The 22746-nt window shown below is 39.4% G+C and overlaps 1 protein-coding gene across 1 annotated transcript; it reads right to left on the bottom strand.

Annotated features, from left to right (window-relative positions):
- Positions 1–73: 73 nt before the first annotated feature.
- LURAP1L (leucine rich adaptor protein 1 like) lies at positions 74–20829 on the bottom strand. Its single transcript, XM_069002284.1, has 2 exons — positions 20299–20829; positions 74–992 (listed from the first exon to the last, which is right to left on the bottom strand). The coding sequence occupies exons 1-2, from the start codon at positions 20494–20496 to the stop codon at positions 618–620; spliced, it is 573 nt and encodes a 190-aa protein (XP_068858385.1). The 5' UTR covers positions 20497–20829; the 3' UTR covers positions 74–617.
- Between the last annotated feature and the right edge of the window lie 1917 nt (positions 20830–22746).

The raw sequence follows: 22746 nt of genomic DNA, 5'->3' as shown, positions 1-22746 counted from the left end.
CATCAAAATTAGGCAAGAGACATGAGAACATTGCAAAAGAAAAGAAACTCCACACAGAAAAGTTTAGGATACTTTGTATTTCAAATGAAGACAGCTTAACAGAATCAAATTTAATTTCTTACAAAAGGAAAATTATTTTGTAGAGGTATTTTCAAGATTCAGATTTAAGGCTCAATAAGAACAGTGTCTTTGGAAAGGCCAAACATTGTAGTGAAGAAAATTTATGACAACATATATTTATCAGAAGATATTTTATTGACAACAAATACAAAACTGTTGCTCTCATTCCCTGATGTTTAATTTTAAAGATACAGCTTTTCCTTCACCGCTCTTACAGACTTGTAAATATAGCATTGTAAAAAACCAAAACCAAAAAAAAAAAAAAAAAAAAAAAAAAGGTGACAATAAATTAAGAAAAAAAAATGGGAGGAGGAGGAGAAAAGCCCAACCCATCAATGAGAAAATGCATTAGAAGCAATAGAAAAGTTATGCAATAGAATTGAAGTATCATGTTCTCCTTCCAAGAGAACTTTGGGGGTTTTGCACATGAAATAAAATAGCAGCAAAGAAAAAGGATAAGTACAAGTGCATTTGTGTCCCACTGGAACTTGTTCTTATTAACCAAAACAGTAGTACTCATCAGAATCAATTTTGGGATGCTTATGCAGAGACTGTGAGTCCTCCATGACAGAAGAATCACTGAACTTGTCCATATCTGAAGGGGTTTGGTGACCGGGGACATCATCCACTAAGGTGTCCAAATAACTCCCCACTGATATTCCATCCAGTCCATCACTACAGTCCTGTAAACTGTTACAGCTGCCATGGAGAGATGTCTCCTGACTTTCCAGCAAGCTGCACAGGCTTCCACTCAAACTGCTGCCTCGGCTGGCAATGGCTTTCTCTTCTATCATCCACTTGATTGATTCAATACTTTCATTGATGAGGAGGAGCTGGCGCATAAGCTTCACATCAGTGGCTCGAAGATTAACCTACAAGGCAGAAGTAATTAAAAAAATTAGTCTTTTCATAATCAAGCCAAAGAGCATGATGGAGGCAATGAATGGGTTAAAAGAAAACACAAAAGAAATCCAGCTTTCATATCTGGGACAAATTTATTTCAATAACTAGCAAAAAAAGCCCACAAGCAAACAAACAAAAAAACCCCAAAGTATAGCTACACTTTCAGTGAAGGTCAGGTGGGAACCTGATCAGCCCACTTAAGCAGTCCATTAACAGGAATGCTAGTCAGTGACAAGACTTGTACACACACTGGTAAATGCTGTTTAGATGAGAAACACAGCTGCTATGACAACTCCTAGGGGATAGCTTTTCACTAATCAAAGAAACAAGACACAAAGCCATTTCTATTTACAATTAAGCTACTTACAGTTACAGACAGCTAGGCGTTCACCCCAAGTTATCCTTATTATGCCTACTTGGGCAGGCTAAAATTTTCAAATGTGCACAATTTGGAAAAAAGCTTGTGGATATTCAACTTTTACTCACACTACTCCTAAGTGCACATTAAAATCTGCCATGTAAATTTCTGAGAGTTAAAATACGGAACTTACTGAAATTGTAAATATCAGTTCTTTAAACCCATATTAGATGAAGGTGATGAAGTTCAGAGTCAACCACTTATTACAGATATGGAGCAAGCATTTGCTGTAACTAACTAAATAAAAGTGGACATTAAGAACAAACTCCTACTTTCTCAGGTGTGATGGTTGACACATACACGTTAATTGTAATGGACAGAGGAATACTACAGTGTTGGATTTCACAGATATATTTGAGTTAAACATCATGTTTTCCTTAACAGGCAAACTATACAAGCCAGTTTTTAAGTCACTTCAGCTGACAAATAAAGCTGAGACCTAAGGTTTATATTTATTGCTTCCTTCTCCTCATCTGAAACATTTTAAGTATTGGAAAAAAAAAATCTGTGCCACTGTTTTTTGTGCCATATGGAGAATTTGAAAGTCTTCAGTCAACTGAGAAATAAAGAAAGAAACAAGTAAGATCTATTGCATTGGACAATAGATATTTTATGCAGTTGTCCAAGTCTACAATTGTTGTACAGAAAAATAGCACCTGTATTGTTCATACACAATGGACTGGAACAGAATCAGTATTCTCAGGAAGCAGAGACTGTATCTTGTTTTTCTAAGAATATAATCTGAACATGATTCTTTCCATACTCAAATGTCATCTTCTCAGGATCCCAGATTACACTGACCTCGTACAGTTGTTCAGAAGTTATTTCAATGTATTTTTATTCTCTTAGATACTGCAGAAGATTGCTAGTGGATCCAGCTGGGATGCTTCCTAGCAGCCAGTGCGGTGTTGTCCTCTTATCTGTGACTAAACCATGTTGGTAGCACTCCAGTGTTTCAGCTCTTGCTGAGCAGTGAGTGCAATCAAGGCCTTTTCTCTTTTTCACTCTGCACCCTCAGCAAGTAGACTGGGACTGAGAAAGATGTTTGGAGTGGACAGAGATGGGACAGTTGACCAGCATTCACCAAAGGGCTATTTCTTGCCATACAATGCTGTGCCCAGGAATAAAATCTGTGGTTTTGATCTTTCCTATAAAGCTGTTGCTTGGGGGCTGGCTTGGCCTACTGGTGGGAGACGGTGTGTTACTGACTTTGCATCACTTGTTAATTTATTTCCTTCATTTTTTAAACTGTCTTTATTAAAATCCAAGTTTTTCCAACTTTTTTTCTTTTAATTCTCTCCCCTGACCTCACTGGAAGAGAAGAGGGGAGTGAGTGAGCAGCTGGTGGGTGCTCACTTACTGGTCAGGGACAACCCAATGCAAAGACATTTCAAGCTTTGCCAGTAACAGAATGCCTGTGTATTTGTCATGTGTATTCCCAGCTTCCTTCCCCAGTCCCCAGAATGACTTCTGAATTATTCTCAATCCAATATCACAAGATTTAACACAGCTAACATTGCACTGTGCAAAATAGCTCTACCTACACTTCACAATTTTAACACTGCCCATCTATCATTGTTTCAGGAGTGAGGTTATGAAAACAGATTGACCATTTTGTAGTTCTCCTGCTCAAGCCAATTTCTCTACTCTTACCAATAAATCACTATAAACCATTTGCTCGGCAACTAGGCTGTCATGAAAGCAGTAAATTACCCAACTTCTCAACTGCAACTACAGACTTCAGCAACTTGCTGAATATAAACATGCTTGGAGACAAGTTTCCCAAAAGACTGATTAAGGAAATGTTTAACAGAACTAGCACCAATATGACCGAAACAAAGCAGTCCCTTTTAGATAAAGTAGACATCTCATATATTCATACTCAGTTCACAGGAAATAAATTTATTCTCGGAATACACCACTAGCTTCAGCATTTTTGTGGAATAGCCTTACTGGAATCAATTCTCTGCATTCCTGAGTCCCAGAGTCATCCTACTCCTAGCTACCATGTCATTCCAAGTCTCCCATATCAAGAGTGTGCTTTTCCTAAAGCAAATATTAAATAGTAGTTTAACAAATGTCATCTTTCTTTAATATGGTTTACTTCATCATCTGCTTGATAACACAAAAATGTCAAAATGACATTTTCTGCCCCTTATCTGCATTAGCACAAACAAAGACATTAGCTTTTACTCACTTATGTAGCTGCAACTCATTTACCCTGGAAGTTTTTGGAGTAAACAAATTGGAGTGTCGTTGGAGTAAACAACTCAGTCCAAGATGGTTCAGCTAACAGGACTAAATACAATAAAATCTCACCATGCTTGACAGCTCCATTTGCTATGCACAGTAACAGGTGCATTTCAGGCACAATCTATATAGTGTATTACAGCTAATAGAGGTATTTCAGAACAGTTTTTATAGCTGCCTTTGAGTTAAAGCTAGAGCACAGGGCCACCATAAGGAAGGTGTGTGTTATTATGGATCAGCCCTCACAAAAACTTACGGTGTATAAAGGAAATGATTTGTGACAAGAGAGAAAAAACTAATTTCTTGTTACAGGTTAACTTTTACGTATTTTTGCTTAGTTTTGCTTTGTATATTTGTAATAGTGATGATCACAGGAAGAATACTAAATGTTTAACATTAAGAGCTAGTCACAGGAAGAGAAAATAATGAAATTAAAGTGACAGCATCTTTCAAGTAACATGGTCTGGTAGCATAAGTGCACAGATTAGCATTCAGACAGAACCAGATCTTCAATCTGGAAGGAATAACTAGACTGAACACCTGCCTGTGCCTCCCTCTCAAACTTGTTGTTCTAACAAGGTATTTCTTCCTTTCTTTTGGTCTTCTGTAATAATATGTACAATACTGTCATAATTTCTTCAAGGGAATTTATGTATATACAAACATAAGGGCTTTTGTGTATATATATATATGCAAAGAGATAGCATGCTATTTTTATATATAATTCAGTGTTCTTGAGAAAGGACTTGACTAGGTTATTGCTTTTAGAATAAAACTTAGTGGCCAGGACTGCTAACAAAGACAATTATCGCTTCCTGGCAGTCACCCAAAGTAGTGCATTAGCTGTCCCTAGCCTGGTCACTTAGCTTTTGGATCAAAGTCACACATGTACTCACAACTGGGCAAAACAGCCTTGTGTTTTCCTGCTGCATGCTCTGCAGACATAGCTTCCAATCAGTTTCAAACACAGTGGGTCACCTTCCCCTTCAGAAATGGCAAAGCTAAAATTTCTGTTAAATATACCCTACTAATCTATGAAAGCTGTTTGAAACTCTAGCTTCCTCCTGTGGATTACTTTCTTTTAAATTCCTAGATTCACATGCTGCTTCTTCTAACTACAGGAATTCTGCAGGGATATTAATGGCAACCATAAAAAGTGATCTGAGGAAAAGATATCCCTAAGTTTATTCAAATGATTTCAGTTTCATTTTTTTCTCAGCACTTTTATGCTCTGTGCTGTAAAGAGTCCACTAGTAAAAGGAAAAAAAGTGAATGAATCTAAATAAGGTATTTCTTTCAGGAGGTGAAGTAAGTACTTACAAGAGACAAAATCTTATACTTACAACTTAATGGATTCAGGGAGCTATTTAAGTCACTCAGATCAGAAGCTCTGCTCAGGATCTCAAGATACATCTAGGGTTGGCTGCTCTGGAATCTGGGGTCTAAAACATCTTGAGTTTGGATACAAATTCCACAATAAGTGGAAGGAAACGGTAGCAAAGTACAATAGTCCTGGGAAAGCCCCTCAGAGGCTCAGGCCTGGGAAGTCTTGCAGAAGATAGCAAACGTGGAGAAGTTAGATGAAACTAACTACAGCCAATTCCACCTACTGCTAAACACTACCACACCCATCTCTATCACACTTTTTACAAACAGAATTTCAAACCAGGAGAACTTTTCCATACCAAACAGGTGTGCATGACCACTATGGTTCAGAAGTATTAATGCAACTGTTGTTTCCATTTAGGATGTGTCAGAGCCAGCTTTCTGCTTTCCTATTCAATGTCTTCTATTTCCCATATCATACAGGATAAAGAGCTTGCCAGCTATGCCTACCTCCCCTTTTGTTTTTAAAAGGGAGATTACCTCAGCTTTCCATAGAACAGTACAGTCCATCAATTAATTTGAGATGCAATTAAAAAAAAAATCTAAAAATCAATGTCTAAATAATAATTTGTTTTGCATTCTGAGATGTCTCTTTCTTCAAAAAAGCTAACCTTATTCCACTTTCTCCTGGTGTTACCTTTGCTAATACAAACACTGAATAACAACTTTTAAAGGAACTACAGAAATTAATTTACGAGGCAAAATATGAAAGTGATGAAAATAAAATAAAACACTGGTTGGCAATATTGAATTACTCAAGTATTATCAAGATACAAATATAGTAAGAGGATATGTAAGGATAAAAACTGGTCAATAAAACCTCATTGACTAATTCTGGGAGACCATATACATAACAAGCTAAAAATACTATAAGCAACTTATCAAAGTTCAAAATCCAAAATTCAGAATATGGGAATTCAAGCATTATTTAACTGGAGTCATCAAGCTAACATGTTACAACAGGGTAAGTCTGGTGACATGCACAGGATTTGTTTATTAAGCCACCATCACAAAGCATGAAGCATGCCATTTGAAGGTGAGCAAGCTCAAAGTGATATTACAACAGCTTCTCAACACTAGTGAGTAAAAGAGATGCTCTCTTTTTTTCCATTTAACATTTCTAAAATAAAATAAAACCACAAATAACAGATAATGTCTGCTCCTTTAACACACAGCATGATGACACCTACTTTAACACACAGTAGGTTGTGCAGGAGCTACATCCTACTTAAATTAAAACATATGCATGTGCATGTCTTTAAACTTCTTGTCTGCTTCTAAATTGTCCCACTGATTCAAGGTGTTTGCATTGGTTTCTTCAGATAATTATGCTGCTTTAGGCAATGGTATTTCAGGATCAAGATGAAAAAATTAGAATGCCTAGGCTGACTTCTGAATTTAAACATAATCTTCAGCATCTCCTGTTAAAAATGCAGGGAGTTTTATGTGACAGAGTAAGAACACAAGTGTACTGTCATTAACTGGAAGGGATCATCTATGCACCCGTGGAAGAGTAACTGCTTGTGGGAATGTGCCACATGCACTCCACAGCAAAGCCAACTAACTTTGGTCAATTCAGACACCACAATAATCAAACTAATGCAACCAACCTGACTGAAACTGTACATGAGCTCTCTCAAAATAATGGAGATGTGGACCAAAGCCTGGCAGAGGATGAGACTGTCAGAGTCAAGGTAGGTGCTGCAATGTTCATCATTATGTCTTGTGCCTCTGACTGTGATTTACCTCACACTGATTTAGCTAAGTTATATTTCATTTAACAGTGATAAATGTAGATTGACAGCTTTTTCTGTATCTGGTTTCCTTTCAGCATGGACTTGTGTTATAGCATATTGCTGTATCATTTTCCCATTTGTTCTCTCCTGGTTTTTAGGCTTGTAGTAAACTTCAGAGAAGAGGGAGCACATACAAAAGCAACATATATATATATAAAAGCTAAATTTATGTGATCCATTGTTGCTTTGTAGTTACAGTTTTCTGATCTACTTTCTTTCTGCAAAGTGAGCAAGTTACACTGACCTGAATATTGTGGCAGACTACAGAAGTTGTAATCACTTAATTTTTGACTTCTTTTGCAAGAGGTTTCTTATACTCTTGAAGACTCCAAAATTGTTAAAACCTTCATATCACATTTCACGTAGCATTCATTACAATCACTGAACTCCCAGCAGCTCATAAAGTGCATAGTCATTAAGTTTTCAATTTCTGTCTGCACCCTTTGCTGCTTTAAAAAGGGGCTCCAGCCCAGTCTCATTGTCCTGTTTCAAGCTGCTGCATTTCCACCGCAATCCTTCACCAAGTCCATAGAATAAGTATTTCCACAGGTCCATCTGTAAAATTTGGCAGTTATGTAACACAGGTTTGAGCACAGTAACATTTAACTAGGAAGGAGAAAGAGAGATCTTGTGATTCCACATCAGCCATAAAAGGATAAAACTATTCTCCTGTAAGGAGAGCTTACCAACCCATTACCTAAAGCAAGGAAGCAGGCAGGTCAGGTCTGAGCCACCACCAGAATAATGTAGGAGAATACACCAGAATAATTAGGAGGCAGAGCAACTTCATGACACAGCAAGTTAGTTCAGTAGGCAATGAGAGTAAGTAACTCAATGAGCAGGTCCCAAGGATATTTCTTGCAAATATATGAACAAAATATTATGCTAATATGATTATCATCTGATACAGGAAATTACAGTATTGGTGATTTACATTTCTCTTACAACACCCTATTTTAATATTTTAATTTTATGCATACTAATTGATTTCCCTTATACTTGACAGGAAAATACATACCACCAAGTTGTGCAATTATTTAGTCATATTATCCCTTTTAAAAAAAAAAAAAAAAGAGGTGAGTCTCAAGGCCTTTTTTCACTTCCTTAAAACATGCATGGTCCTTTTCTGGGGAGTGTGTGTAGGCAGCCTGCCAAGTGCATTAACACCTTTGATAATAAAACATCAGTGATTAGGATGAATCCTTTGCTTAGTAGAGTACATTTTTTTCTTTTAACATCATACTGTTTGAGGTATCTTGTATGCTGAAATGTAGTAAAAAGTTCCCAGGGGGAAAAGTATACTTCTATTTGTTTGTTTAAGTTTTTTGGCCATCTTTTTATTTTATGGTGAAAAAGAGACTATTTAAATATCTGCCAAGTATGGTCTTTTTGACAATGATCATTAAAAAGAAACATGATGTACAACTGAGAGCAAGTAGAAGGGGGAAAAAAAGTTAATTAGTTTAGTTCTTATTTCCTCACCTCCTGTCCAAATAAAACAAATATTAGATAAGCTCTTTAAATATAGAAGTACCACAGAATTAGGAGAGAGAAACATCTAGTCTCAGAAGGATGAAAAACTATAAAAGGAAAATCCTGACTCTTTAAAAGTTTAGTTTAATTAACATGAAAGGGAGAAGTGAGAAAATGTAGGGATTTGAGAAGAGGAAAAACAACTAATGCTGCTGAAGGTTTTACTGAATGTTTCCAAATATCTCACACTGCTGTCATAAAAGCATCATCCGACCTTAGAAATGTATCTACTATGACAAAGGTGAACATGTCCAGAACAATCCATAATATGGACTCACATTTGTTGACAGACAAGTTAACTCCACTGCAAACATTCAGGTCAATATGAAGCCGTAACATTCGGCTGTGGGTGTCAAAAAGTGTTACAGCAGATGGATGACCACAGCATCATCGTGAAGTGTTCTGGACACCAGACACAATGCAGGACTGCGTGTGTCTTCTGACCAACATGAGACAGCACTGCAGCTCAAGAACATAACTGATTTCTTTTCTTTCACTGGATTTCACTCTCTGCCTTATATATGTTTGTCTTGACCAAAACATAGTCTTAGAAACACTATGCAAAAAAAAAAGAAAAAATATAATAGCACTCATCCCTTTTAAATTAATTACTTTTAATACTGGCACTGTGTAAGTATACACAAAAGCATAAAACTAAAATAAGAGAAGATAATAGGGTTTGCTTACAGGTGTATCCAAAGTTTGAAAACACTGCTTTTATGGAGATAACACCAAAGTTTGAAAACATTATAAAATATAAAAAAAACCCCAAACCCTATTAAAAACCTCATCAAACCACCCAACTTATTTCATTAAATCAGAAATGAGATACAACAGTACTAACACTGGCGAGAGATCTGAACTCTCTTGAAATTCAAGTCTGCTTTCACAATACCACTGGAAAGACACATAAGATTACAAAAAATTTATATCTTTGTCCAAATCTCCCTAGAATTCAAAATGGAATTCTGTTTGAAACAATTCTGTGTTCCCGGAGATGGGATATATCCTACAGAAAGTGTATTTTTAATCTAACAACCAAATCTTTAGTAAAGACAACCTGCCATCCTATTTCCTGAAGGTTTACCTGGATATGAATAAAAAAGAACTTCAAGACAGCTTTGTTATTACATGTGATCATATGTCCGCTTAAAAATGCTTTAATAGTGCTAGAAAGTGATTTGCTGATCATTGGGATTTTTCCCTGTTAAAACATTATGAGCATTATGTTTCCAGGCTAAACATTTTGGAAATTTTTGAATAAAAATGAGCCAGTATCTTAAAAAATAAGGGGATTTTGTTTTGTTATCTTTATGCTTACTTTGTGACCTATTTGAAGTTCCATGTCTTTCAAATTCAGCTTAATTTTTCTTTTTAATGCAAAACTTCATCCAAATCTCCTCAGTGGTGTAATCATCATTCTCCTAAATTATGGTCCCTACACAGTCTTTACATCTCTCTGAAAGTACTAGCCAGTTTGAGGTCTTTCAGACTATTTTGAGTCTTTTGAACTAAAACAGCCTTTCAAACTTCCAGGTATCTATAAAAAGTTTAAAAATTAAGTAATTCAGTAATTCAATTCTTTCTCATCCAGTAAGAAGGTATCAAACAGCTAGCAGCTAACCTGAATCTGGGAACTATAGATTAAAAATCTAGAAGGAAACAAGAGGCTACAACCATTTCTAGCAAGCTGAAATACTGAAACTGGCCAGCACAACAAGCCAAGCACGCTGTTAAGAACTACACCATCTATGGCTTTTGAGCCCTTTTGGCTCAAAAATCCATGAAGCCCTTTGTTTCCTACAGAACACACAACAGCAATTCATTCTGGTGGTCACAAGGCATGATTATCAATGTATACTAACAATTAAACAAAGACACATCCTATTTCTAGGCAATGGATGAGAGAAGGTAGCAAGAGTAGTCAGTAATGAACTATAAACTTCAAGACAAAACCAGGCACTCCAGGTAATATTTTCTTTCCATATTATTTGATCCCTTCTCTGAGCAATAACTATTATCCACACCATATAGTCCAGTCCTCAGCTTCTCCTACTCTAGCTCATGTCATATTGCTCTTTTTATACTTAAACCTGTTCTTAGCGAAGATTTCTACATAGAAGAGTACTGGGGCACTCTGGCATGATTGTAGTTCAGCAAAGAATATTAATCATAGCTATCAAGGCAGTTATCAGAGGTATAAGTAACTTGGGAAGGAATCAAGGTCATTGCTTACATTTCCCATTTCTTCTTCTACTGAGGAAGTACAAGCTACTAAGCTAGCTGGGGAGCAGAAATAAGGTATAAGACTTGCAAAACATGGCTAGGAAAAGATAAATATGGCCTTTGTGAATAACCAAGGGTTATTATTGGGAAATGAGAGACTAGTCAAGGAAAACACAGCAGATTTGGACTAGAGTTTGGTTGTATTTGAAAAGGGCTGGTTACAGCTCTTCTTAAGTAATTTTGTTATTAAACTTCACCAGAGTACAAATTAATAAAAATGAAGGACAGAAATTACAGAAGATTAAAGATCATAGGTTTGGTTGAGTTTTGTTTCTTGTCTGAAACGGGTGGACTGATGCTCTGTGCTGGTCAATGCATAAGTAACTTTATGAAGTTATTGTCACAGATGGCTACCTCATCTGGCTATGGGGAAAACAGCAATCATGCCTTCACTGCCCTGCCCCAGACACAGCAATCAGTGGTAGATGCTAACAAAGGAGGATGTAAATTCCACAGGCATTTGAAGAAAATCACTCTTGCTTTGGCATGCTAGTAGTTATGCTCTTCCCTTGGAAGGAGGCTTTCTCCTCTGCTGTGACAGGATTTACAGTTTTCTCCTACAGACCCTGTAACACTAGAACCCTGCCACAGAACACCACTTGAAACAAAAATATTTCAGAGTACTGCACAATTCTGCCAAGACATGTGGACAAGCCATTAACAGTCACAGTGGTTGAAATAGCCCTGTGAAGGCAAAATGCACTTGAAGTCACAGAACAGGAAATGTCCTGTAAAAATTATCATTCAGGCTTCATGTTTGCTCCTCTCATAGCTGTATAGTTTTGAGAAAACTAGAAAAATAGTCTGAAGTTTGCAATGACTCCTTGAATGACTTCTCCAAGTTGTCATGTTTTTGTGCAGACCCATCTAAATCCCATTAGTCAGAAAACCTGCCTGCCCATGGAAAGGATTCTTCAACACCAAAAGCAACATAACCCCCCCACACTGACACTGTTTTATTATTAAGTACTTTGTTCTAAACATGCACCATTTGCCTTTGTCTACCAAAGAAAATGGTATGTATTAGCAGCCAAATTAAAGAACAACTCCACCCTTTCAATGTGGCTGGAACAGGCCTTCTCCAGGCACTCTTAAAAAGGTACATATTAATCTCACTCCAGGAAGAACACTAGATACTCAGAATCAGAGAATCACAAAACAGCTGAGGTTGGAAAGGACCTCTGAAGATCATCTAATCCCCCCACCACTGCTATGGCAAGTTGAACAGGATGGAGTCTAGGCAGGTTTTAAAAATTTGCAAAAACGTAGACTCCACAACCTCTCTGGGCAGCCTGTTCCAGCGCTCAGTTACCTCAATGTGAAAAAGCTTTTCCTTATATTTGGATGGAACTTCCTGTATTTCAGTTTGTCCTTTGTCCCTTGTCCTGTCACTGGGCACCACTGAATACAGTCTGGTCCCATCTTCTTGACACTGTCCTTAAGACAGCTGTACACATTGATAAGATCCCTGTTCAGCTGTCATCTCTTCTGCAGGCTAAACTGGCCCAGTTTCCTCAGCCTTTCCTCATAAGATAGATGATGCTCCAGACCCCTAATCATCTTTACAGCCCTCCGCTGGACCAACTCTCCAGCAGTTCCTTGTCTTAAACTGGAAAGCCCAAAATGGATCCCCAAACAGCACTCCAGATATGGCCATACCAGGGCTCAGTAGAGGCAGAGTGTGCAAGTAATTTTCACTAGTTTTCTAAAGAGGTGGCTAAACAATACAGATCCTACTCCTCTCTACACAGAAATGCTTCATAGTTTCCTCCTTGGTGTCAGGACTGGTTTTTTCTAGTCATTTATAATTATTGGAAGGATCAAGGTCTGAGTCTGAAGTTTTTAAGTTAAAAAAATCTTTTCAGCAAACATTCAATATTAAGAAATCCAATGTTTGCTATATCTCATAAACGTCTGAGTTAACAAAAGCAGTGCAAGTATCTCAAATATAACACTTCTTTGAACCAATGGAACTTCTGTAGGAAGACAAAAAAAAAAAGAAAAATATAAAGCAACCAAGCTGTTCTATTTTTGTTTCTACCTTGTGGAGCTTGGAAACACTCAATGCATTTGTTGCATTATAGTTCTTGGATGTGTTTCCTTCTGTATCTAGAGGGAGGTAGGTTTCATATCCAAAGCAGAATGCAGTAAAATCGCTCTCCTTCTGGAAGCACTTTAGTCATGAATGCAGCTGATACCTAACAACAGCGAACAAAATCACAAATTATGCCAGTAAAGTGTTTATAAAATCTGAGACCCCCAGTAGTTAAATAGCAATTAGCCATTGCTTTCAAGTCACGAATGCTTTCACTTCATCTGGCACTGCACCCAGCAGAGCCATACAGCACTGAGAGGAGTTTATTGTACAGCACAGCAAACGACACATTTGGATAACTTCTCTGGCAGCTTAGCTAGTTTGTGTTTACTGTTAATTAAGAAATGAGCCATACCATTCTCTTGACAAACCTAAGTATGAAAGGCTAGGTTGGTGGGGAAACAAAAGGTTTGGATTGCTGAGGTCAGGGTTGCATTGGTGTGCCAGTATGCTATTCTTCATGTTTATGGAAGCTCTAGGCCAGATTGCATATCCTGACAAAACAGAGTAGCTGACTTTATACATTTACTTACCTGACATCTATATACTCTCTAGTGTCCTTCCTTATCTTCTTCTATGGAAAGAGAGAAACCTCATTAAGAGCTACTTCAAAGAGGGGGATCCTCAGGCACATTATATTCCATACACTGATGTGCAGGCAGGCACCAGAGGGACGCAGCACTTGAATACAGAACAAGTGACTTCGGATATAAATGACCATCCCATAATCCTTCTAGATTTGAAAAAGCTTGAAAGATGGAACTATGTTGTTTATACCTTTCAAAGATTTAATACAAGATGGCTTACAGACCTTCTAGATGTATTTTGGTCACTTGTCTTGGGCACCCTCCAGATTAGTGTTGCTTCCAGTTGCTTATCACAAACTTCCACCATGGGAAAAAGCTTATAATTAGAAGCCACATTTATGAGAGTAAGGACTGGATAACAAACGCTATGAGCCTGTCTTCACAACAAAAAAGTTTCCCTTCTATTATGAGGCTGTCCATAATTTTATGACCAGAGTTCCTCATCATTACAAACAGTAAACTGAGCACCACCTCCTGGAATTGCTTACATATAGGAAATATAACTTCCATGCTCATAAATGCAAGTTAAATCCATGAGAGAAGTTGCACTTTATTCAATTGAATTCCAATTACTTTTCAACAGCTCAGATCCTCTGTCTTTCTACTCCTGTAACTTCATCCTCATTTGCTTCAGATTCCAATAACCAGCCTCTCTTCCAGGGCACGGACAGAAATGAAACACATAGAAAATAAACATGTCCACTGTGGAAAGTTTGATACGTTTTGACCTTGAGGGTAGAGAACAGACAAATAATCTTGTAACCTTTAAAAGATGAATTGAAAATGCAATCTTTTTCTTTAACCATTTACTATTAGGAGAAATAAAGTATTGAAGAGTAGAAATGCACTTGCTTGCCATCACCTCTACTTAATGAATGTATGTGGTATTGTGCATTTTAAGTTTTTCCTGCTCATACACAAAAGTTGCTTTCATATTATTGTTCTCATAAGTAACCTTAAAAAAGAAAGCATCCACACAAAATTATAATGATCAAAGGGCTGGAAAATCTGCCATATGAGGAAAGACTGAAGGAGTTAGGTCTTTTCTCCCTAGAGAAGTCTTGGGGATAGGGGTATCTCAACACACCATTCCAATAATTTGGGCTGATACAAACATGACCAGGAGACATTTCATCTTAATACAAGTTAAATTTTTTTCAGTGAAGACAATCATAACAACAACCTCCCCAGTTACATGGCTGATGCAATTGATGGCAGTTTCAAGACGCAATTGGACAGGGTGCTTGATAATCTCACCCAGACTCCTTTTCCCCTGAAAGGTGAAACCAGATGGTCTTCTGAGGTCCCTTTAACGGAACAGCCCTTCCACCCCAGGCTATTCTATGAAAGCCATGCTGATTTCATCAGAAAGGTTATAATCTATTTGCTAAAGCTTATCATAAACTGCACAACTCTGTGCAGAAGTGGTTTAGTATTCACGCCTTTTCATTACAAATTGTAGGGAATCAGATTTCAAAAAGCAGCCTCAATGATTCTTCTACTCTTGAAAAAGTAAACAGGAAGGAATCATGAAATTATAATACATATTCTCTGAAATAAAGGCTGGCAAAAGTCTCACAGTACGTGGGCAGTCTAACTGGAAGTCTTGACTGTAGTATCCCTGACGCCACTGTGATGACTCACACGAGACAGATGCATGTGTACTGAAGTATCTCACACTGATGCTTCTCGGTAAGGTATCAGCAATGCTTCATGGGCTCTTGGCCATGCAGCAGCTAATAATGTAAGCACATATTCATCTGTACTTCCTGGGGACTTAAACCCTTCAGCAGCTGCTATGGATGAATAAGAACAGACATAAGCACTGCTCAAGTACAACATGGAGACGTTCCACAATTCAAATCCTTCCGCCAGGCACTGAGTGAGATTTGCCAGTCAAAACATATGTTTAAATATGCATTAATTTAAATAACCTTGGTCATCTCATCCTTCCAGAGATGATCTTAAAAGATGGAAAACTTGGCAAAGTGCTGGTACTATAATTAGGTTGCAATTTTTCCTTATTAAATTTGATTATTTTCCCTAAGGATCAATCTAAAATTCCCTTTTAACGTGAGTATCCTATTATCACTGCCCAATCTGCATTATATGCAAAAAGTACAAACTCCTCTACTCCATCATGCAAATTGGAGTGTATGGAGGCAACTCGCTAGCAAGATCCAGGATTAACACCTTTTTCAGTGAACTTCAGGAGGACTTTGGGAAACAAGTTGATTTCTATTTCTGTATGCCTTCTTTGTACTTCTACGAGTCTCACTTCAGGGAGTCACTGAATAACGGCTCATGAAGAAACAAAGGTTAATCAAACTCTCCTGCATAGGCTTGAGGCTTAGCCACTAGTAATTTTATATTTAAGATTTTATCTTCAGTCAAGCTTTTAAGCAAAAATTACAATTAATCTAATAGAAAACCAGCATCTGATACACAGCTTTGCATTGCTGACTAGGCACACTAACCAAATCTTGGCTTCAGTTAAGACAACTGATGTTATCATACAAAATAGTGAATGTAGCAGCCTGCACCTACAGCATGTGTTAAAGAGATATTTCAAGTCACAGTTGTAGACATTTTAAAATCAGTCCTTCAAAGAAACTAATAAATGTAGACCCCCCACAACCATGAATCTAATAAATGTAAGCAAATATGAAGTTGGTCAGACTCTTAAGAGCTGGTAGAATAGGGTTACAACAGCTCTGCTCTCCAACCTGCACCTTCATTAATGTGCTAGGGATGGTTAAAAAACAAACAACCTAAAACCAATAAAAAAAGCATAAAGAAAATAGAACAAACCATCAAAAACACCAAGAAGGACTGCCATGGTAATGATGACATTTGCTTTAATTCCAGCTTCATTTTGTCAGGGATCAATGCTAATTGCATTTAAAAAATAGTTATACTAAAAGAGAACTAGGAGAACAAAGGAGAGGAAAACTAATCTACTGAGTTAGCATAGGAATATGCCTCTATCTCAAATAGCTATAGCCTAAATCTGACATGCTCAGCTACTTGGAAATAGGATTGTTTCAATTACTTTATCTTTCACTCTAAAAACTGCTGCACTCGGTATACCCAGTTGGGTATTCACTAACAACAGCGTTCACTGGAAGGAATCTCATTAAAAGTCCCACCACTGCCATCCACCCCTCACTTCCAAAACACAGTTTATCTTTTCTGCCTTAAATATTTTTAAGCAAAATATTTTTTTTTAATTACTGTATGTAATGCAGACTATACTGTGTCTAAATTTCTAGCCTGCAAATAGGCATCAAAGAGTTGATTTTGTAAAAATTTTTAGTTAAAAGGAAAACAACACCCACTCTCTTCCTTCAGGTGTTAAAGAAAATCTCCTTTAGAGTAAGCTCAGACCTTGTGAAGGAGAAATGAGGCTTTAGAAGCAGTATCATTTCAGGCTGCAGAATGAGCCTCAGAGATTATTTACTGCAGTGAAGGTGTATGTGTTGAATGGTGACCTCAGGAGCATGCTATACTAGAGAAAAGGCTGCCAGATTATTATCAACTCTCCAATGGAATATTCCACCCAAAAGACCATGGGAAGAAAGATCTTAACAATAACACTGACAAATTTCATACTGAATCAAGGATCAGATAGTGGGAGATATTCATTCCACCCGAGTTTGACCAGAGCACAGTGTTTTGACCCACACTGAAAAGTACATCTTGCTTCTCCTCTTACTTTATGGCCTTGTAACTCAAAGGTTTTCAGGATCCAATGCAGTCTCCACCATGGCCTTCAGGGGAAAATGCAAGATAAGAAAAGTGAAGTAGATCTGGCCAAGCAGGTCCATATTTCAAGAATGATACTCTGTGTGTGTGAGTCCAGTGACCATTAGCAAAATCAGGCTTGAGGTAAAAAGAACCACTGCGAACAGTGAAAGGATCTGAAGGAGCAAGGGCAAGCCTCAGGTCCTCTACAGAGCAGATGGACAGTCACCACATACACCCCACCATCTGTCAGGTACTGCAACTCACAGTCAAACGCAGCATTTCCAAGTCAAATACTGTCCTCTTTTATACATGACTAGAAAAGAAGGGCCTGAATAACCTTGTTTTTTATATGTCTACAAAAAGTTTGTCTCAAATCTGAAACAAGCAAGCAAAAAAAGCATAGATAGGTCTAGCCAAAATTCAGTTGAGCGGGTTGTAGAAGTTTCCACCATACTACAACCAGAAAAAAAAAGTTTAATGGATAACATTTGGTTTTCCAAGCTTCTAGTATTTTCCATTTTTTGCATGTTTAGCACTGCAGTAGCTATAGACTACTTTTCTACATGTCCAAGACCTTCTACGCCTTGCAGCAAAGCCAAAGAATAATGCACTAGAAAGAGGTGTGAAATAAGAAAATAGAGGTTTTGGCTCCATTTTAGAAATTATATTCAGTAAAAAAGAAGAAAAAAGCAGAGAAAAGAGCCACAAGTTTTACCTGATATTGTTCTTAAATTTATAAAATATGTCCAGTCTCACAAAGAACACTGCAGAGGGAAAGTGACAAGTTAAGAAGCTGAAGAAACCCTTAGGGTTGAGGAAAATCCTGAAGGCGTTAGAGACTAGAGAAAAACCTCAGGAAGGTATTTCATTTTCACGTTCTGCATTACAGAAGACAGATGAGAGCATGAAAAAAGTATAGACAGGGTACCAATACTCCACAATTAGTCATTGTATCAGTGGTTTAATGGGCACATACAGACCAGAAGTCAAATGGGAAGAGGATTGTAACTTAGCTCCTCTTACTTAGCATGAAAAATTAGTTCAGATATGAAAAGTCAGTCAGTCATTGAAGTGACAAACAGGAGACATCAAGACTGTTTGTGCTCAGGGCAGGGAGGGAAAAGAGAAACTGAATGGCAGGAGGAAGAAGAGGCAGAAGAAGAGCGTGACATGAAATTTGTGAGTGTGAAGCAGGTGAAGGTCTGAGACCAACTTGAAAGGAAAAGGTGATAGGGGAAATTCACTTGGGTCCCCCTCCCTTACTAGGCATAGTTATCTGGACATGTCTAAACAGTCACGCCAAGAACTCTGGCTGCCTTATTTGCTTCCTCTGCAGTCTGACATCCCATACATTATAAGCCACCTGCAGGTCATTCTACAACCACTGTGCAAGCTTAAAATTAAAAAAAAATGCATGAGATATGCTGACAGTGTGTTACTTAATATTAAAACTGAAATTCCCCATGATCATTACCCTAAAATCATAGAATCACAGAATGGCTTTGGTTGGAAGGGACATTAAAGATCATCTAGTCCCAACCTCCCTGCCATAGGCAGGGACATCTTCCAAAAGACAAGTTCAAAGGTACTCAGAATTTTTCTGGGCAACCTGTTCCAGTGCCCCACTACCCTCTGAGTAAACAACTCCTTCCTAACATCTCTGACTCTACCCTCTTCCAGTTTAAAGCTGCTCCCCCTCATCCTGTCCCTCCATGCTGTTGTCAAAAGTCCCTCTCTCCAGCTTCTTGTTTGGCTCGGTTTAGGTACTGAAAGGGAGCTAAAGGATCTCCACAGAGTACACTGATAGTTTGATTTGTGAAGATCTCTTACATCATATGAAGCCATACAACAGCAAGTGTAATTTATAAGTTACACCTGAAGATTAACATTACCATCTTGGCTATTAATTCTCAAAATATCCATTCTCTTTCCCTTTTTGCCCAGCCCACTCGTTCTTTAAAAAAACATTACAAACCCATACACCTTTTACTTAAATATATATGTACCTATATGTTGCACTGTAGAGGGACTTGTGGTATGGCACTGCACTCATTCACATAGAATGATATTGATTTATTTGCTGTAAATGGCTGAGTTCCAAGATTGTTGCATAAAGTTATCTCAACACATTGCCAGAAAAATCCCCATCCCAAACTGCTAAAATTTCATTCCATTTTCAAATAAGCTTTGTGGCAGGAGCTATGGAAAGGATTGCTATTAAAAGTGTCTTTTGGGACCTCACATAACAATTACACCCTAATAAAAATGGAAGATATCTATGCTCACGTATCTGAGGTACCCTGCATTGTCAAGATCATATCTGCTGTGAGTGTTCACTAATCATTCGGTCACTTGCTTGCAAAGAGTTTCCTTTTGGTTTGTCTTCGAAAAAATTAAGCCAGTTTTATGGCATCATTTTATGGTAAAATAAATTTATTGAGATGGTGACATACAAAGTAGGACAAACACCTGCACTAAGACAGTAAACAAGTTAGAAGATCTGAACTACATACAGCATAGGCCCATCACAGGCCACTGGCAAAAGAAAATATACCATTCAACCAAACTATAAATAGCTGTTTTTTCAAGAATTGCTCTGCATCATCTGCAGCCTGTTTGGAACTAATTAAGTCTCTGAAGACTAAAGTCCAGCAATCAAGTCCCTGAATTCCAGACCAAATTTTCAGCCCGAAAATATCCTGTGTGTCTTTAGGTATTACTCAAGAGCAGGAAACAGGTGCAATGCAGAAAATGCAGTTACAACACCGGGAGAGTAGTGCATTATTTCGTTTATTGGTACTCCAGCCTTCAGTACTTCTAATGAGCTGACAGAGGAACAGAAGCCAACAGCGAGTCCGCGGCGAACTGCCCCGCTGCGAGGAAAAGAGCCGCCAAGTCCCTCGCTCTTACGCCGCACCGACGAGCGGCCTCTTGCTCTCCCGGCCGGCAGCAGAGCCCTCGCTGCCGCCCGGCCCCACCGGGGATGGATGCGCGGCGCCTGCTGCTCCCGGAGGCAGGCAGCACCTCCTTCCTGAGGCGGGCGGGCCGGCCGGCAGGCGCAGGGAGCGCGGTCCCGGCTCGGGCCGCCGCCGCCGGGAGCGCTGCCGCGGAGGGGCCGGTGCTGCCGAGCGGGAGGCGGCGGTGCGGAAGGGCTGCGGCCGGAGCCCGGCTACTCACCATCTCCTGCCTCAGGAGCTGAAGTTTCGTCTCCAGACGGGCCAGGGCGGCAGCGCGGCGGCGGCGGGGACCGAGGGCCGCCGCGGCGGGGCGGGCCGGGAGCTCCTCCCCGCGCAGGGGCCGCGCCAGGCTCTCGGGCACTTTGCGCCCCAGCTTCTGCTCGACGTCGCGGAGGTCCGGCGGAGCGCCGGGCTCCATAGCTCGCCCCGCAGGGGCCGACGGCGGCACTAGCCGCGCCCGCCCGGCCGCTGCCGGGGCGCAGAGGCGCGGAGAATCGCGGCAGCGCCGGGGACGGCGGACGCGCCGCGCGGGGCACCCGCAACGGGCATGGGCATCTCCCGGGGGCAGCAGCCCCGACCGCCCCCTCCCCGACCGCCCGGGAAAGACAGCAGCAGGCCAGCAGGGCCGATGGAAAAAAACCGGCCCCGCTTCGTGTGCGAGACCGCGACGCACCCCGGCAGCTGCGGCCGGCACAGCGCAACCCGAGTCATCGCGTGTCCCGCCCGGCCGCAACTTTAAAGCCGCGGGCAGGTGGAAGAGGCGCGGCGCGGCCCTCCCACCGCGGTGCCTGTGCGGGAGAGGCGCGGCATGCCCGCGGCCGCGGGGCGCCCCCGCACGGCGGGGACTGCGCCACCCGACCAGCAGGGGCCTGGGAACACCGTGTCCCTCGGGAACGTGGGGGGGGAGGGCCAGAGGAGAGGCGAAAAAAGAGGGGGAAAAAAAAAGGGGGGGGAAAAAGGACAAGGGAAAAGAAAAAGAATGAAAGGAAGGACTAGGAAAATAAATAGGAAAAGAGAAAGGGAAGAAGGTGAAAAAAGAAAAGAGAAAAAGTCACTCCTTCTAACGAATAGGAGCATAAGTACAGTGTGAATGGTATTCCCACTCATCTGACAGGTTTTATTGCAGGCAAGTGCATTCCTCCCCCCCCCCCCCCCCCCCCCCCCCTTAATATTTCTGGGTTTTTTTATCCCCCTCCTCTTTAAGAAGCAAAGCTTGCAAGCTGAGTCAGTTGCGCTAAGTGATAGCAAGGCACACATTGGCTGTGCAGATAGCAGTGCTGGATGTGTCCTGTTGCTCGTTGTCCCACGATGCACCTGGTCCCACTGCACCGAAAAACATTTTAGGCACAAAAGTATGAACAGCCGCATCTGTGGAGCCACAGCTGACACGTGTCAAGGGGGTTGAGAAAGTGAGGCTAACCACTCTGAGTGTCAGGTCCTCTATAACAACTAGAATCACAAAGTGTGGTATGGTGAACTCAGGGAAACAAAATGTTTTTACAGCAAACCGGATGTTTTCTAGGGAATAATTTTATCAGTACCTTAAAATCTAAGATTTATTATCAGAGACCTTTGCAAGGGTTTAGTACAGTCAAACAGAAAATCTGCAGATGTATCTGATATCTTAAAAGTGCGTTGATTTTAGACCAGGACCCTTATTTTACCACTGTAACTATCTGGAAATCCTGTGTGTAAGACATGTGAAAAGACATTTATTTATCTCATATTTGTCATAAACGTTTAGTTCATATGACAAAAACTCTATCGATATTCTTCTCAGAAAAGAAAGGTAAAACCAGCAACTCACACCAAATAAGAATCTTCCTTCTTACTGCTACCACCCCTAAATATTTTCTGAAGTTCTATTTTAGTATATTGATATTTACAGACTAGTTGCTGTATAATCTCATGTTAATATTGATTTACGCCATTCTGTAAATTAGTAGGGATCACACTGAAATTCTTCCTCTGTGAGCTATGAACACCTTGTTAAGTAAAAGTTTAAATTTACATGACTGTTGTTACACCATTGAACTATAAAAATACTTTGTTCTACAAGCAACATCCTATAAAAAAGGTCTGTATTCAGACCTTATATCTGAAGAAACTAAAGAAAATTCTGAAATGTTATTTTTTATTTAAATATTTTTGATGACCTGAATTGTCAAGCTTTTAAAAATAAAAATTTAAGAAGAAATGAAACAATTTATGCTAGTTTGAAAAAAGGTGGTTTAGTGATTAAAAAATTCCCCAAATCCTACTCTAAATAATCTAAAAAGAATGAAAATAAGTTGTTTCTTTCTTTCTGGATAAGCAACATTCAGAAAGCAAACTGCATAATGCATTCATGAATTTATGCTTTACCATCTGGTGGCCTGATTCTTACCTCCCACTGGCCTTGCATTAGTGTAGCAGCCAGCAAGTCAATGGCTACACTTTTGAGTTACAAAGATTAAAAGATACACCTATGTTACAGTCACCTTGTTAAATCTTCAGGATTACAAGATTTGCTAAACTAATACTTGTTTCAAGGAAACAGGTTTCTCTTTAAGTAAACAAAACCAGTAAACAGTATGTAAATTCCATTTTCATCTCGTGGGACAGATCCTTTGTCTTCCTTTTAGACACATCAAGTGTCTTAAGGTGTAAGGGGTCCATAAGGATCATC

This window comes from Aphelocoma coerulescens, assembly GCF_041296385.1.
Source record: "Aphelocoma coerulescens isolate FSJ_1873_10779 chromosome Z unlocalized genomic scaffold, UR_Acoe_1.0 ChrZ, whole genome shotgun sequence".
In the NCBI taxonomy this organism is placed as follows: Eukaryota; Metazoa; Chordata; class Aves; order Passeriformes; family Corvidae; genus Aphelocoma; species Aphelocoma coerulescens.
The sequence above is the reverse complement of the archived record's forward strand: the minus strand, read 5'-3'. Positions and strand labels throughout refer to the sequence as shown.

Coding starts and splice junctions, on each gene's coding strand:
- LURAP1L (XM_069002284.1), bottom strand. CDS start 20,496: ATGGAGCCCGGCGCTCCGCCGGACCTCCGCGACGTCGAGCAGAAGCTG. Junction 993..20,298: donor AGCTCCTGAGGCAGGAGATG/GTGAGTAGCCGG, acceptor TCTGCCTTGTAG/GTTAATCTTCGAGCCACTGA.